Source organism: Nannospalax galili, unplaced genomic scaffold, assembly GCF_000622305.1.
Source record: "Nannospalax galili isolate Female #2095 unplaced genomic scaffold, S.galili_v1.0 scaffold25, whole genome shotgun sequence".
Taxonomy (NCBI): Eukaryota; Metazoa; Chordata; class Mammalia; order Rodentia; family Spalacidae; genus Nannospalax; species Nannospalax galili.
Window position 1 is genome coordinate 6221608 of NW_008355642.1, and position 13866 is coordinate 6235473.

The 13866-nt window shown below is 35.2% G+C and overlaps 1 protein-coding gene across 2 annotated transcripts in view; it reads right to left on the bottom strand.

Moving 5' to 3' along the window:
- Window positions 1-3347: 3347 nt before the first annotated feature.
- Nrk (Nik related kinase) overlaps window positions 3348-13866 on the bottom strand; it is a 125952-nt gene continuing 115433 nt past the window's right edge. Inside the window, exons 28-30 of one of the 2 annotated variants that reach the window (XM_008852988.3) lie at window positions 11913-12072; window positions 8883-9022; window positions 3348-6678 (exon numbers count right to left, since the gene is read on the bottom strand). In XM_008852988.3, the coding sequence (XP_008851210.1) occupies window positions 6583-6678; window positions 8883-9022; window positions 11913-12072 (396 nt within the window). In that variant the 3' untranslated portion in view covers window positions 3348-6582. The remainder of the gene's footprint in view (window positions 6679-8882; window positions 9023-11912; window positions 12073-13866) is intronic. The other variant, XM_029556058.1, reaches the window with a different exon arrangement.

Here is a 13866-nt window from a genome sequence, read left to right on the forward strand (position 1 = left end):
TATGTCACTGAGGGCAGGCTATAGACTCTCCTTCTGGAACCAAAATAAGCCAAAATAAACTGTTTTATAAGTTGCCTTTTGTCATGGTATTTATCACAGCAACAGAAAAGTAATGAATGCAAAACCCAATAAGGAGCCTGTGAAAAATTCTACAACAGACTATGCCTATAAACATTAAAAAAAAATGTTAAAAGTTTAAAAGAAGGTGACCTGCATAGATGCATAAAGTCACTACCAAAAGCCATATGGGTAGTAAGTGAAACTCCCATTGTCACAAATGGGGTAGCTTCTCTTGAATTGTTGGTTTGGGAGGTCCTTGCTACCCATACATAATAAAATGTTGCTACTGCTGTTGGTTGTATAACCAAAAGAGACAGGAAGACATTATGGCTGAAGGCAAGACAATGGAAGCTTTGTTCGAAGGACATAGAGAAATCTAATTTGACCTGATATGGAAGCTTGTTCAGGGTGGCTAGCATGCTTACTCTTGGAAGCTACTATGAAGGCTGCTGGGGAATTGCCACCAAGATGTTCCTCAGCTATGGACCCAGCACGTTAAAGCTATGAAAATGTCAATATGTGCCCACTGGTGCAATGAGTACAACAGTTTTCAAATAGGATTTAATGTACACTCCATGGGAGAGCACTGTAAGACAAAAATCTGTGAGCGGAAAATCCAGAAGCCCTAATGGGGTAGCTACTGCTATTGTTTTGTTAAATGATATGATGTGCTCACAAAATTGCCTTTTCAACATCTCTCTTTGTGCCTATAGATAATTCCTGCTGTTGATTTTTAAGACAACCTTTTGAAGTTGACAGTGTTTATTGTAGAGACTCATAATCAACAAGTCAAACTGCTGATGAGACAAATTGACTCTTGCTGTGGCATAATGACCCAATGATCAGCCCCAAATGGGAGAAGCTAATAAAATATTTATGTGATCCTTTTAAAGTCAGGGAACATTTTGGAAAAGGGTGAAAAAATGTAAGAGCTGAAGAAGGGAGTGAAATGTTATGGAATACTTTCCAGACAAGACATGGTGGTTCTACCAACAGAAATCAGAGCAACTGGGACTACCCAGAGGAAACCCTCATAAGATAGAGCCCATTGGTGTTCCCTTGTAGGAGGAAGAACTGGGAAAATTGTTAGACCCTCCTTTGGGATTTCAGCCACTCCATCTTGCACGTTCCTCCCAGCTCTATGTCAGCATGTGCCTTCATGTGGTCTCAGGAGGTGCAAGAGCATATAGAAAATAGAATAGTAACTTACGGGGTACTTCATCGACGCAGCTTGCAGGAGGTTGCCACCCATATTGGGCTAGGACTTCAGTCATGAAGTTGTTTAGGGGAGCCATCCACATTCAGAAAGTAACCCTTCACTCATGTTCCTATTCATAAGCTCATTAAAGTCAATGATTTATTAAACTGTACTTGAATGTAATCATTCCTTTGGGGCCCTATCTGGAATGAATAGACATCAGTTCACATCTCCCTACACCAAGTAACAATACAGCTTATGCAGGGCTTTTTATATTGACTTCTGAGTATTTCACCTTGTGACTATTTTATCTTTCTGTTACTGTGTTCTTGTTTTAATGACTACCTTGCCACTACAAGCAAAATAATTGACCTACAGGAGAAGTTCCTTCAAGGAATGCATGGAATATGTTTGCTTATAAGAGCATAATTTAACATTTGTGGATGAAATCATATTCAAAAGCTTCAAAGACCCTTAAACCTATCTCAGGATGCTACAATATAATCTTGTGAAAAAGCCCACATCCAAACCAAGTGTTTTTATAAATCTACTAATTAAACCTTATATTTGTGATGTTTGATGTTATCAAACACTTTTTGTCATTATTCATCGGCTTTGAAGGCCTGAAGTGCCAGAGTGGCCTCTTATGTGTTTATTTTCAAGGTGAAAAAAAAACCCCAATATCAGCATTATGCTAATCCATATTTTTATTGTTTTTAGGTTGAGACGGTTTCCCTGTAGCCCAAGCTGGCCTGGAACTTCCTATGTAGAGCAGGCTGGCCTTGATCTCACAGAGATCCATTTTCCTCTCTGCCTCCTGAGTGCTGCGATTAAAAGCTTATGCTACCATGGCCCACATTTGTTGATTTGTTTTAAAATTTCAGGTTTCTGACAACTTTTTTGAAAGTAAGTAAAATGTGTCTTAGCCTTGTAGTCTCCAGAACACACAAGATACTTTAATGAAAGAGCAAATGAATTTCTAAATTTCAAGTGGTTGAAAATAAAATAGCATGCAGGATCATACCAGCCCTCTATAAAAGCCCCTACATTTTCTCTGTGTTAGGCACCAAATGGGACACAAAAGCCTATAGGGTTACACAGCCACGAGACAGTTAATACCAAATATGACTTTGTATATATCTACATGGGCTAGTATTTAAAAATATAAATCCATATATAATTCATTCTATTCCCTCCAAAAATATTATTTTTGAATCAGGTGACATGGCTCTGAACATGCATGATGTGTGACTATCTTGTTTTCCACTATTAGCTTTCAATAAATACTTTCATATTGCCAAGAAACTAGAAGTATGTGTGCTTTTCTTTGAGTAATTTTCCTGCTTTTTCTTCTCCACTGGACATGAAGATACTTGGATGGGTTATTCAGATCATATGACTATGCCCATATGTACAACACACTGTCCCACATGCATTCCACATATGTCCCACCCTATCCCATGTGAGTCTATGTCTATATGCCCAACATAGTTAGAGGAAATCTTATCAATTTCTAATTTCACAAGTCTAGCCATAAAGGGATTTATTTTTGGATTGTGTGTGTGTGTATGTCTGTCTGTGTCTGTGTGTCTGTCTGTGTGTCTGTGTGTGTGCTCTGTATGTGTTAATGTGTTCAAGTGCATTCGGAGGCCAGAGGTCAACAGTGGATATCTTCCTGAGTTGTTCCCCCTTCATTTTTTTGAGACAGGATGTCTCAATGTGGAGCTGTGATTTGGCTAAACTGGCTTGTCAGAAAGCTCCAGAGATCCACTTGTCTACCCCCGCTTCCCCCACACCCTCCAGTGCTGGGGTTACAACAGCTTTTACCAGGATTCTGAGGATCTGTACTCAAGCCCTCGTGTTTGCATGGCAAGCACTTTACCGCATCTCCACGGCTCTCAGAAAGAGATCTTACTGGAATGCATATATCTTTCGATTCTTAATACAACAGAGAGCATCTCTAACATCTCCTAATTAGTGCAGTCTTCCTTAATTTAAAGAAGTTAATATTCCTCAAATGAGCCCCAATTCCAAAGCATTATACTTGTATATTTCAATAATGACACCAACCAATAACTGCAAAATTTTATTTGAAAGGCCAAATGGTTCATTACAGAATTTTTGATAAAACAAATAGTCTGAAAGATTAACTTGATAGGTTTAGAGTACAGGTTGAATACAAGTTGATTCAAACAAGAAAATATCTTCAACAATTCAGAGTACATAAAAGATCCCATTGAGAATATGTGGCATTATTCCTTCTCCTACTGATGTCTTAATTAAATCAATCTTTTAATTTTTGTGTTATGTGTATGTGTATTGTATGTGTATTTTATGTATACATGTGCAGGTGCGTGTGTGTATATGCACAGAGGCCAGAGGACAACAACCAGTGTTGTCCTCAGGAATACTAGTCACCTCCTTTGAGACAGGGTCTCTCATTGGCCTGAAGCTCTCCAATTAGGTTAGAGTAGCTAGCCAGCAAGTTAGAGAGATCTATTTGTGTCCCCTTCTTCAGCACTGGGATTGACAGTGCCCAACACCATGTCTGGCATTTTTATGTGGCTTTGGGGGATTAAACTCAGGTCCTCACATTTGGAAGGCATGAGCTTTACTAACTGAGCCAGCCTCAGTCTTCAAATAAATGAATCTCAGCACAAAACATGACTTTGTGATCAATTTTTGTCAGAACTGGTCATGCTTGAAAGTATTAAAATGTATGTATTTTATGTTTGTGTGTGGGGAGGTGAGTGCACGCATGATGTTGCTCTGCCTGTTTTACTGCCTTAATGATTTTCCCTTATTAGTTTTGCTTTTAGGATCTTACCTTGCTTGAACAAATACATACACTTAAAATTTTCTTATCAGCCCTACGCAGTCAACATTTTCTGCTTTTCAAAATTTCTAACAGTGCCTTTTATTACAAGGGCTTTGGTGAAAAAACTAAATGGAACTTGGATAAAACCATACTCTCTTACCAGTGGTACTCACAACTGTCAAAACATTTGTGCTTCAAAACACAGGACTGAGGAAATTGGCTTTCAGGAGTCCCCATCCACATTTCTGCTATGGGTTGAGGCTTCCAAGTACTGTTAAAAAGTGAAGCACACATGACCTTTCCCCTATTACAAAGTACAGACTACGAAATGCCATTGTCCCTTCTCTTTCTTGTTTTGCCTGTGAAGAGTTTAAAGATACCACATGGATTTACACCTACATTGGAAACACTCATTATTACTATTCATTGCTAATGAACAATAGTAATAATTTTTTTTTCAATTCTATATACTTGGCCACCCGACTCTTTAATCTCCCTTCCTGCTAGATGCCAAGTTTCTCTTCATTAGTACTTTATCCTTTGAAGCTCAGTTACAGATTTATAATGTTTCCTATGTGGTTACCTTAGGACAACTTCATAGATTCTGTAATTTCATCATCTCACTGGAATAACTGCCACAGAGAACAATGGGAGTTGAGTTACTAAAATAATTTTTACTTTATTACTGCCTTAAACATATGATTTTAAGATAAAACTTAACTTTGAGTAAATATTATGAAGAAAAAAAAGAATTCTTAAAAGACTTGTTCATACATACTACTTAAATGAGAAAAAAAATCTGAAATTCAAACATAGCAAGCTCCATTTGCCCAGCAATGAGGTACTTGCATGAAGTTCCCCAAGGCCTTTTGGTGTACAAATTTTTAAAAAGACTACTTCTAAGGGAATAAATTTGATGTTAACGTTTGCTTATCTTAAAAGGCTACTGTAATTAAAAAAGTAATTTGAATTGTAAACAGTCAAGAATATGCCAGTTTCAGGATCACATTATGTGTCACAGTAACAGAAATGTGGATCACATTTTTATCTTTAACTCGTGGATTCACGTTCTCCTGCATTTTAACATTAATATAAATCATTAGGAAAATGAAATCTTCATTTCTGGCAAAAAGATGCCAAGAAATGATATGCTATCATGAAATCACACACAGTCAGCTGCTTTTGGTTTTGGTTAATCAGGTAGTTTAAAAATCATTATTCCACTAGCAATGTCTTCAGATTTTAGAAGTAGAACTAGAGGAATTACTGAGGTATACTTGGTGGTAGTTCTGTGGCTTTCTATATTGCCCTAGAACTGACCATGACATTGAGGATGGATATGCATAAATTATGCTATTTATCAGGTAGTAGTTACCATAGGTGAGCAAATATCACCTATTTATGGCGTCTATAGCATATTTGGGTATGGACTGGCATGAAGTTCACTACTCCAATTTTGCAAACTTTGATATACAATGAAGGTTATATTGTTCTAAAAGTCTTTAAATATGAAAAGTTTCTAAATATGAAATTATCACTGACATTCTTTTAGTTTCTGTGTTTATAGTGATAGAACTGTGAAATCTAAGTATTATTCACGAAAGTTATTTTATTTTAATGCATTGCTTTTGTTTTGTTTAATAACTGGAAGGAAATTTTACTGGGTAAAACTATTTGGTGCTTTCTACTATTAGAAGGTTAATAATTTTCAAAAATCAACCAATCTTGGGGACAGAATTTGACGCCTATTTTAAAGTATTTTTTAAAAAAATCTTTCTACAGTACATGTGTATTGGAGTTCAGTCCTGTATTCAGGCTTTCAAATACATTATTTGATAGGTTGGAAAACAGCTAGTGCACGTATTTGGGAGTTCAGGGGAAACCCAAGCATCAGAGGCTTTCTTTTTTTAATCTTATATAGAGAAAACCTGCTTAACAAGGAGCAAAAAAGACTACATGTGCTCTCTAAGAATGGGCTTAATTACGGAAAATGGGTGGCATGTCCCCATTAATCACTGGAATTTTCCTTGGGCATACAGGTTGTTCAACCTTCGTCTAGGCTATAAAAGTCATTACAATTTTTGCCTCGTGATCTAACCTTTGCTTGGAAAAACAATCATATGTTTTTCTATTGGTTTTTCTCTTTTAGAAAGGTTTTTTTAAGGGCCAATTCATTTGAAAGCTGTTTGTAATACAATTAATAACAGGATTTTTACTCCATGCTGTAAATCTGAATACAGATACTGTCCAAACTGTCCTAAGAATAATATTTGAATTCACAGTAACAAAAGTTACAAAGTTTGTGCAAAACATATTGTACACCAGTGGAGTACACAGAGCTTGCTATCATTAATTTTATTTTTAAAGCTGCATTTCTTATTAAAACTATTCTGTGCTACATTAAAAGTCTTGGATTAAATTCTTCTCTAATGATAAAACTTAAATCTGAAGATGCAATGGTATATATGTGATGTGTGTAAATGTTGTAATAAATCATTGGAACCTTTTAAACATCATAATGGTTTTGGAGCTCTTCAAGTTTTCCGAGGGTCATAAAGTAAACCCGGCTGTGATGATTACGGAGAGTAGAAGTAAAGAACAGCTTTAAAAAGAAAAAGAAAATCATTGTCAGTATAAATATACACTTTAACTAAATATGTAATAAGCAAATCTTTAAGTGCCAATAAATAACTATAATCTCAATTAATCTGGGCTTTGGCTTTCTTTTTTAAAAAAAATATTTTATTATTTTTATTTGATATGTACGAGTGTATTGCCTGCATGTATGTGAGTGCATCCATGTCATGCAATGCCGTGGAGGTCAGAAGAGGGCTTTGGATTCCCCTGGAACTGGAGTTAAGGATGGTTCATAGCCGCCATGTGGGTGCTGGGAATCGAACCCGGGTTCTCTGCAAAAGCAGTCAGTGCTCTTAACTGCTGAGCCATCGCTCCAGCCCCAGCTATGGCTTTCTAATTAAAATATTAATCCATCTTGTTTGAAGCAGGTTATCTTCAATTTAAAGAATATAAATTTCAATTAGTTTGGAATTTAAATTATATGTCAAAATAATCTTTTGGCATAATCTATATAATTGTAATGCATATAGTTTGATTTATTTTTATATTTATTTTTGAGAATGTCATACATGTTTATATCAAAATATGATCATATCCACTCCCCTCCAACTCCTTCCAGTTATCCCAACATGTCCCCCTTCCCAACTTCATAACTTTTTTTTACTTATAAACAACTGAGTCCAATTAGTGTTGCCCATATATGGATGGTTGTGCGGTCATCCACTGGATCATGGGCATCTTAGCAGTGGACACATCCTAAAGTAGAATGATTCTCCTTTCCTTGGCAGCTATCAACTGCTATAAAAGATTTGTTAGAGGTGGTGTTCATCTGCTGAAGTTCTACATTAGTTTTGGTTAACAACATTTTTCTTTAAACAAATCTAATTTAACTCAAATTGGCTTTCCTTTTAATATAAGGAATCAAATTATTTTAATGTCATTTTCCGCTGCTCCTGCCATTTAGGAAGCTACTGACATCTGCTTGGTGCATGTTTCTACTTCAGTGAAGTGAACTGACACCAACAAATTGATACAGTGAGGTAAATGCAATGGATTATAAAGGAACATGTTGTAGAAACATGGGTTTTTCCACAATAACGAAAATGAGAACAGAGCACAGATATACCTATAATTACTATTGTATTTCATAACTTGGCATATTTCCCTTACATGTAGTGATTCTGCATTGATTTTCCTGATAGTAACTTGAATTCTGTGCCATCTTTGGCAATGATTCTAAATAATATTAAGATGATTTCTTCACATTATTATTTCTTAAAATATAAACTGTCGGGATTATAATGCTTTTAGGGGGGAGATTATAATGCTTAAAAGTGATGAAATTTTCCATTTGGCTATCAATGATAGCTAAAATTGATCAAATTTCACAGATAATTGACAAAACTCAATTCTAGTTCTTTCCTGAAAAGATTTATCACTATACCTACTTGTGAAGGTACTTTGAGACATCTTCTAAACAGCAAGCATAATGCCTAACATAATTAGATGTTTAACAAACACAAGTACTTTTTCATTCTTCCATTCTTGGAATACGCTGGTATGGAGGTGTCCCAAAACAGTAATGGTTATACCATGTGATCTAGCTATTAGATATCTAAGTATATATCCACAGGAATTGGATGCCAGCATATCAAATAGATACTTGTATAGACATGGTTACTGCAGCACTATGCATAATAATTTATGAATCAAACTAGGTATTCATCAATAGATGAATAGATAAAAAGAATGAAATCAGTCGGGTGTGGTGGCGCATGCCTGGAGTCCCAGCACTTGGGAGGCAGAGGCAGGCGGATTTCTGCAAGTTCAAGACCAGCGTGGTCTACATAGTGAATTCCAGGATAGCTGGGGCTACAGGAAGACCCTGTCTCAAAAAGACAGGTGAGAAAGAGAGAAAGAGAGAGAGAGAGAGAGAGAGAGAGAGAGAGAGAGAGTGAAATCCTGTCATTTGTAGCAAAATGCTTGGGAGCGGAGAGCATTATATTAAATAAAATAAGACAAAAAATAGTAACAAAAGAGTACACTGATCTTTTACACATGTGGAAGATAAAAAATTGATCAAGACATTAGGAATGGTATGGGAAGCAAGGGAGATAAAGGGACTTTGGGCTTTAAAATATATAGGCCCAAATCTTTTTGGACCAAAAGGAAAAGGATATAAATTCTTTAATTTCGATGGTTTTCTTTACTGAATGGTAAAAACTGTACCTTGTCACCCCTGGTACACAGAAATCTCAGTTTCTTGATTGACCTGCGCTTCAGCTCATTTTCCAGAACTCTTGACTGCAAGGAACGTGCTTCAATAGCCTTTTGGCCCCATCCTGTGGTTCTCTGTGTACACTCAAAAGCTGTAACAAACACACCACACACACACACACACACACACACACACACACACAAAATGTCAGAAAAACAAAATTTGGTAGCAATGACAGCGTATTCAACTATTAAGAAGTTCATAGTTACAGGTTATATTAGACCCATCTGTTGTTTAACCTTATGTCTGTCATTTGCATATTTTGCCTCTGAGGAGTAGTATTCAAATCAGCTATCTAAAGCTACCACAGTGACCAACACTGACTTGCTAGACCTTTGTTAAATATTATATTTGTATTATCTAAGATCACAGACAAACTCAAGGGTTAATTTTATTCCTTTTGTAGACATTCAGATCTACCCATGACTGTTGCTTTTATTTGATAGTTTAGTTTACATGCAGTGTCATAACAGATATAAATTGAGGGTTCCCTATTTTGGTGATATATATGAGAACCTGAAAAGAATGCTAAATTTTTAATCTTGTTCAAATAAGGAATTAATAATCCTAATTTAACAAAAATATTGTCCTTTCATAAGCAGAACTAAGGTTGATTTGCTACAGTTAAGGTCGTTTTTCATCTGCTGAGGAAAATGTATTACATTTTAAAGTTTTTGGACTTATTTCATAATACTTTATGACAACATAGGTTGTGAAAACACTGTCTAAAAGCAAAAATTTAATTATGCAAATAGCCATATACTCAGTTGTTTCCGTGAGGTATTTTATAGCGCAAGAAGCAACATTACCATTAAATGTTTAACTTTCAAATTACTATTCTTTATCAAATATTAGGGAAGAAATTTTGCATAAATAAATCAAATGACAATATTTAAAAGAACACAATTTTAACTGAAGTTAAAGCAGTTTAGAAAACAAAGAAATATTGGACTTTGATTTCTATAATGGTGTGATTAAAACTAAAATTCATTATTAATGACTTTTCCATTTTCCTCTCTTTTGAAGGAGAAAATCTGCATTAGTACAGTTATGTCTTTAAAAAAGTTTCCTTATCTTTATGAAATGTTCTCTGGTACTCTTGTTTAAACAAAAATTGACTTGGCATATGTATACATTAGACAAAGAAGAACGTATGAAGGAAAATAGCTATTGTGAAAAAACTTTATTAATCTAATTTCGGACCAGAATTAGATTCACCCCAGGAAGTAAAATGAACCAGTGGCTTGACTTGTAGAAACTAGTAACAGATTTATCATATATGAAGCTGAATTTTTCACTCATGTGACTACTTCATTAAAATAGTATTCTTCTCAACAGCTGCATAGTAAAACTTTCTTACTTAATCCAGTCTATGGGCCGAGTCCAAAACCCAGTTTATACATCACCGCATAATTTTCACTTAAGTCCTGAAACTCCTAAATCTGCCACTTAACCTAGATATTTACTGAGCTAGTTTGCCTTCTGAAATGGGACTCAGAAATTGGGAAGTAGAGATATTTGTTCAAACTTTCTGCATCAGGTAAGCTTTTATACATTTATTTGGAAATAAAGTACATTGATATTGTAATAGAAAACATTCATCATGGTTTAAAGAAATGTAAATTTTAGATTAGGAAAATCTAGATATGAGGTATTTTTAAATAACAAGGTATTTTGGACAGAAAACATTAAAGTATTTCCTTAATATCTGTGCTATATTAAAATATATTTTAAAGAAACCAAAATACGTGCTTATAATGCTATAACCTATTTTACATACACATGTCTTTCAAATCCTACTGAGTCTAAATAGCTTTCTGAACTAGGTCAGAAATCCTGCCCGAAGACAAGAGTTGTAGTAGATGACTTTTTATGATCCCTTTTACTCCTATGACTGTCTAGTGGCATAAATATTGGGGGTATGGTCATCAGTTTCCCATTTTGAACTAAGCTTCTTCATTTTCATTTCTGATTAATATACTTCTTGAGATTTTGAGGATAATAACCCAGCAGCTTGCACATTGTAAGCAGGCATTCTTCTTCTGAGGGATATCACTAGTCTCTGTTTAGCAAATTGTTCCTGAAAGTATCACTGTAAATGATATAGCATGATTCATCACTTTTACTTTCTTTTGCCCTACCTAGATCTGTCAGTTTTACCAAAAGCATTTAACGTCTGTCACTTATAATGGTTTAAAACTCACTGTGAATTCTTACCTGTTTGAAGAAATCAGAGCAAGTTTTCAGGACAATCCTTAACACTGACTATATATGAAAAGAAATACAGAATTCTGCAGATGCAATGCAAAAATCCTATCATCTCATAGGAAAAATGTTCAAAAAATGGTTCTTTCAAACTGGTTCTTAATGTAATGTGGGTGTCACATTTATGCATTTTAGACATTTCAGAGAATTCTGACCTCTCTCTGGACTCTGTCTCTATCTCTCTGTCTCTATTTCCTATGATGAACTCTGTCTCTGCAAACACACACACACACACACACACACACACACACACACACACACACAGAACTGTTATCCCTGTTGATCTACCCACTCTAATATTTAAACTATTTGTATGCATTCTGTTCTCTGGTTACAAATCCTAGAAACACACAAAAGAATCTTATATTATTTTTATTTCTCAGAAGAGCAGTCCTTCATTGCTTAGGAAGAAAAAGTGTTCTAGTCTGAGAAGGTAGTGTGCCCTATGTTGCCATCTTTGTGACAACTAATAGGTATTCCAATCCCTTGTATCTATCTTTTTATCTAAATGATTTGGTTCTTCATATAAATACCACTCATTGAGCATAACATTGTTGACTGAGCAGAAGAGAAAATTTTTGAGTGTGCAAGACTCTAAATTACCACTATGTGACTTGAGAAAATGAAACAATTAAGAAAAGCTAAATTAGGGCATATTTTCATCCTTGAAAAGCTTCCCTGGGATCAAGTGAAACAGTAAGAAATTTTGTACATACCTAAGGAAGATGGTATGTCTTTCCACACTTCAAGGATCTTCTTGATGAGCTGTTCATTTGCTTCCACAGAGGGTGCTTCAGCATTGAAGGTGAGCATCATGCCAATTCCCAAGCAATCAGGCAAAATGAGGATATTCTGTGGTATAACGATTTCCAGGGGCTGGAATTATGTTTCATAAAGCTGTATGTGTCTAACATCTTATCACTATTACTACTTTAATTGAGGCAACATGGCTCAGGAATGAAGATCAAAGGATGTTCAAAGTGCAAGGAGAAATGTAACCAATATTTCTAAATGAAATATAATGGATTAAACTTAATATTTGTAAAAGAGTTGCTTTCGTTATGTCACAAAGCCACAAGTTTTAATATACTATTTCATATTTAGAAGAATAATTTGAAAAAATGTGTAGAGATATATTTCCAACAGAGAAATTTCTTATTCCACAAACTTATATATGGTAATAGAAAAAATATTACAGACTTGGATTTAAGATTTCTTTCAACAGTTAAAGAATGTCTTCTTAACAAATAAGTGAAAGAAGTAGCAAATATATTATCATTGGTCATCATCAAATTCATGAAAATAAAAGATGGAAAAATAATCCCAAAATAGCTTGAGCTTAAAATGTAAGGGAAAAGGTTTAATAATAGTCATAAGTTGTTTTATAATAGTGATTCCCCCCTTTGAAGAAAATGTAGAATTTCTCATTCAATTCATATAATGTTAAAATAGGCACAATATGCAAATTCAGAAATATTGGGTGACATAAGAAATACCAAGAAATAACTAAGCATTTGTATATTTCCAGATGCATAAGTGTGACAAAATTTGCTTAAAGCACAGATATTTTCACATTAACAGCATTTCCCTGAGAAATGAAAACTTGCGCTCCTCTACTGTTTCTCCAAATTAGCAAGCTACAGAAAAAAGAAGGTCGGAAACTATACTTGCCAAACCCAGCGAACTCAGGCCAAGTGCTTGAGGCCATGTCTCAGCAACAACAATCCTTAAAACTAAAATGGGAATCCAGAGGCAAAAAGCAATTTTTATGCGTTCCCTGGGCACTTGCATGAGCAGTTGAGTCAGAAAACAGTTAAGAAAGAATAAAAGGAAATACAAGAAATAAAGTTGTCTCAATAAAATCTGTTTACAATAAAACTGGAATGCTGCAAAACCAGACAGCCTCTGAGGTAATTCTCTGCTTCTCAGATGATTTCTGAAGTAACCGGATATTCTTTAGCAGGCATGACTCCCTTGTAACATTACGGCTTTTGTAATCTAGCACTTTGGGGAAAATATTTTTAGCACATTCTGTTTCAGAAGCTACTCTCCTCTCCCTTATATTAGAGTCCTTTCTATTTTAATGGGTCAAGGCACTAGGGAATTTATCTAAAAATATGTTTTCATATATATGAGGTATTCTAATTAGGTCAGAACATGATTTGTAAAAATCTCTCCTCTCACTCCAGTTTCTACATTAATTCTCTGATTGTTTCAAAAGCAAATAATTTTCCTTGCTTGCACATAAGATTCAAATTCTTCAATTACTTTGTTTTCCCTTTGAGACAGTGGCTCATTTAAACCAGGCTGACTTCAAACTTGCTACATAGCCAAGGCTGACCCCAAATCTTCTGATCCTCCTGCCTATATTTCCAAAGTAATGGGATTACATGTATATATCAATAGGCCTTTGTTAGGCTATTCAAGTAAGTGTAAACTTAAACCAACACTCAAATGTTTATACTGCCCTGGCTTCAAAATACAGATTATTTAGCCAGGTGTGGTGGCACACACCTTTAATCCCAGCACTCAGGAGGCAGAGGTAGGTAGATCTCTGTGAGTTCCAGACCAGCTGGGGTTACAGGGAGACCCTGTCTCAAAAATGAAGATAAATAAAGTCTATCTGCAATGTCCTAAAATTATAAAATTCAGGAAGTTACAGAAAACAAA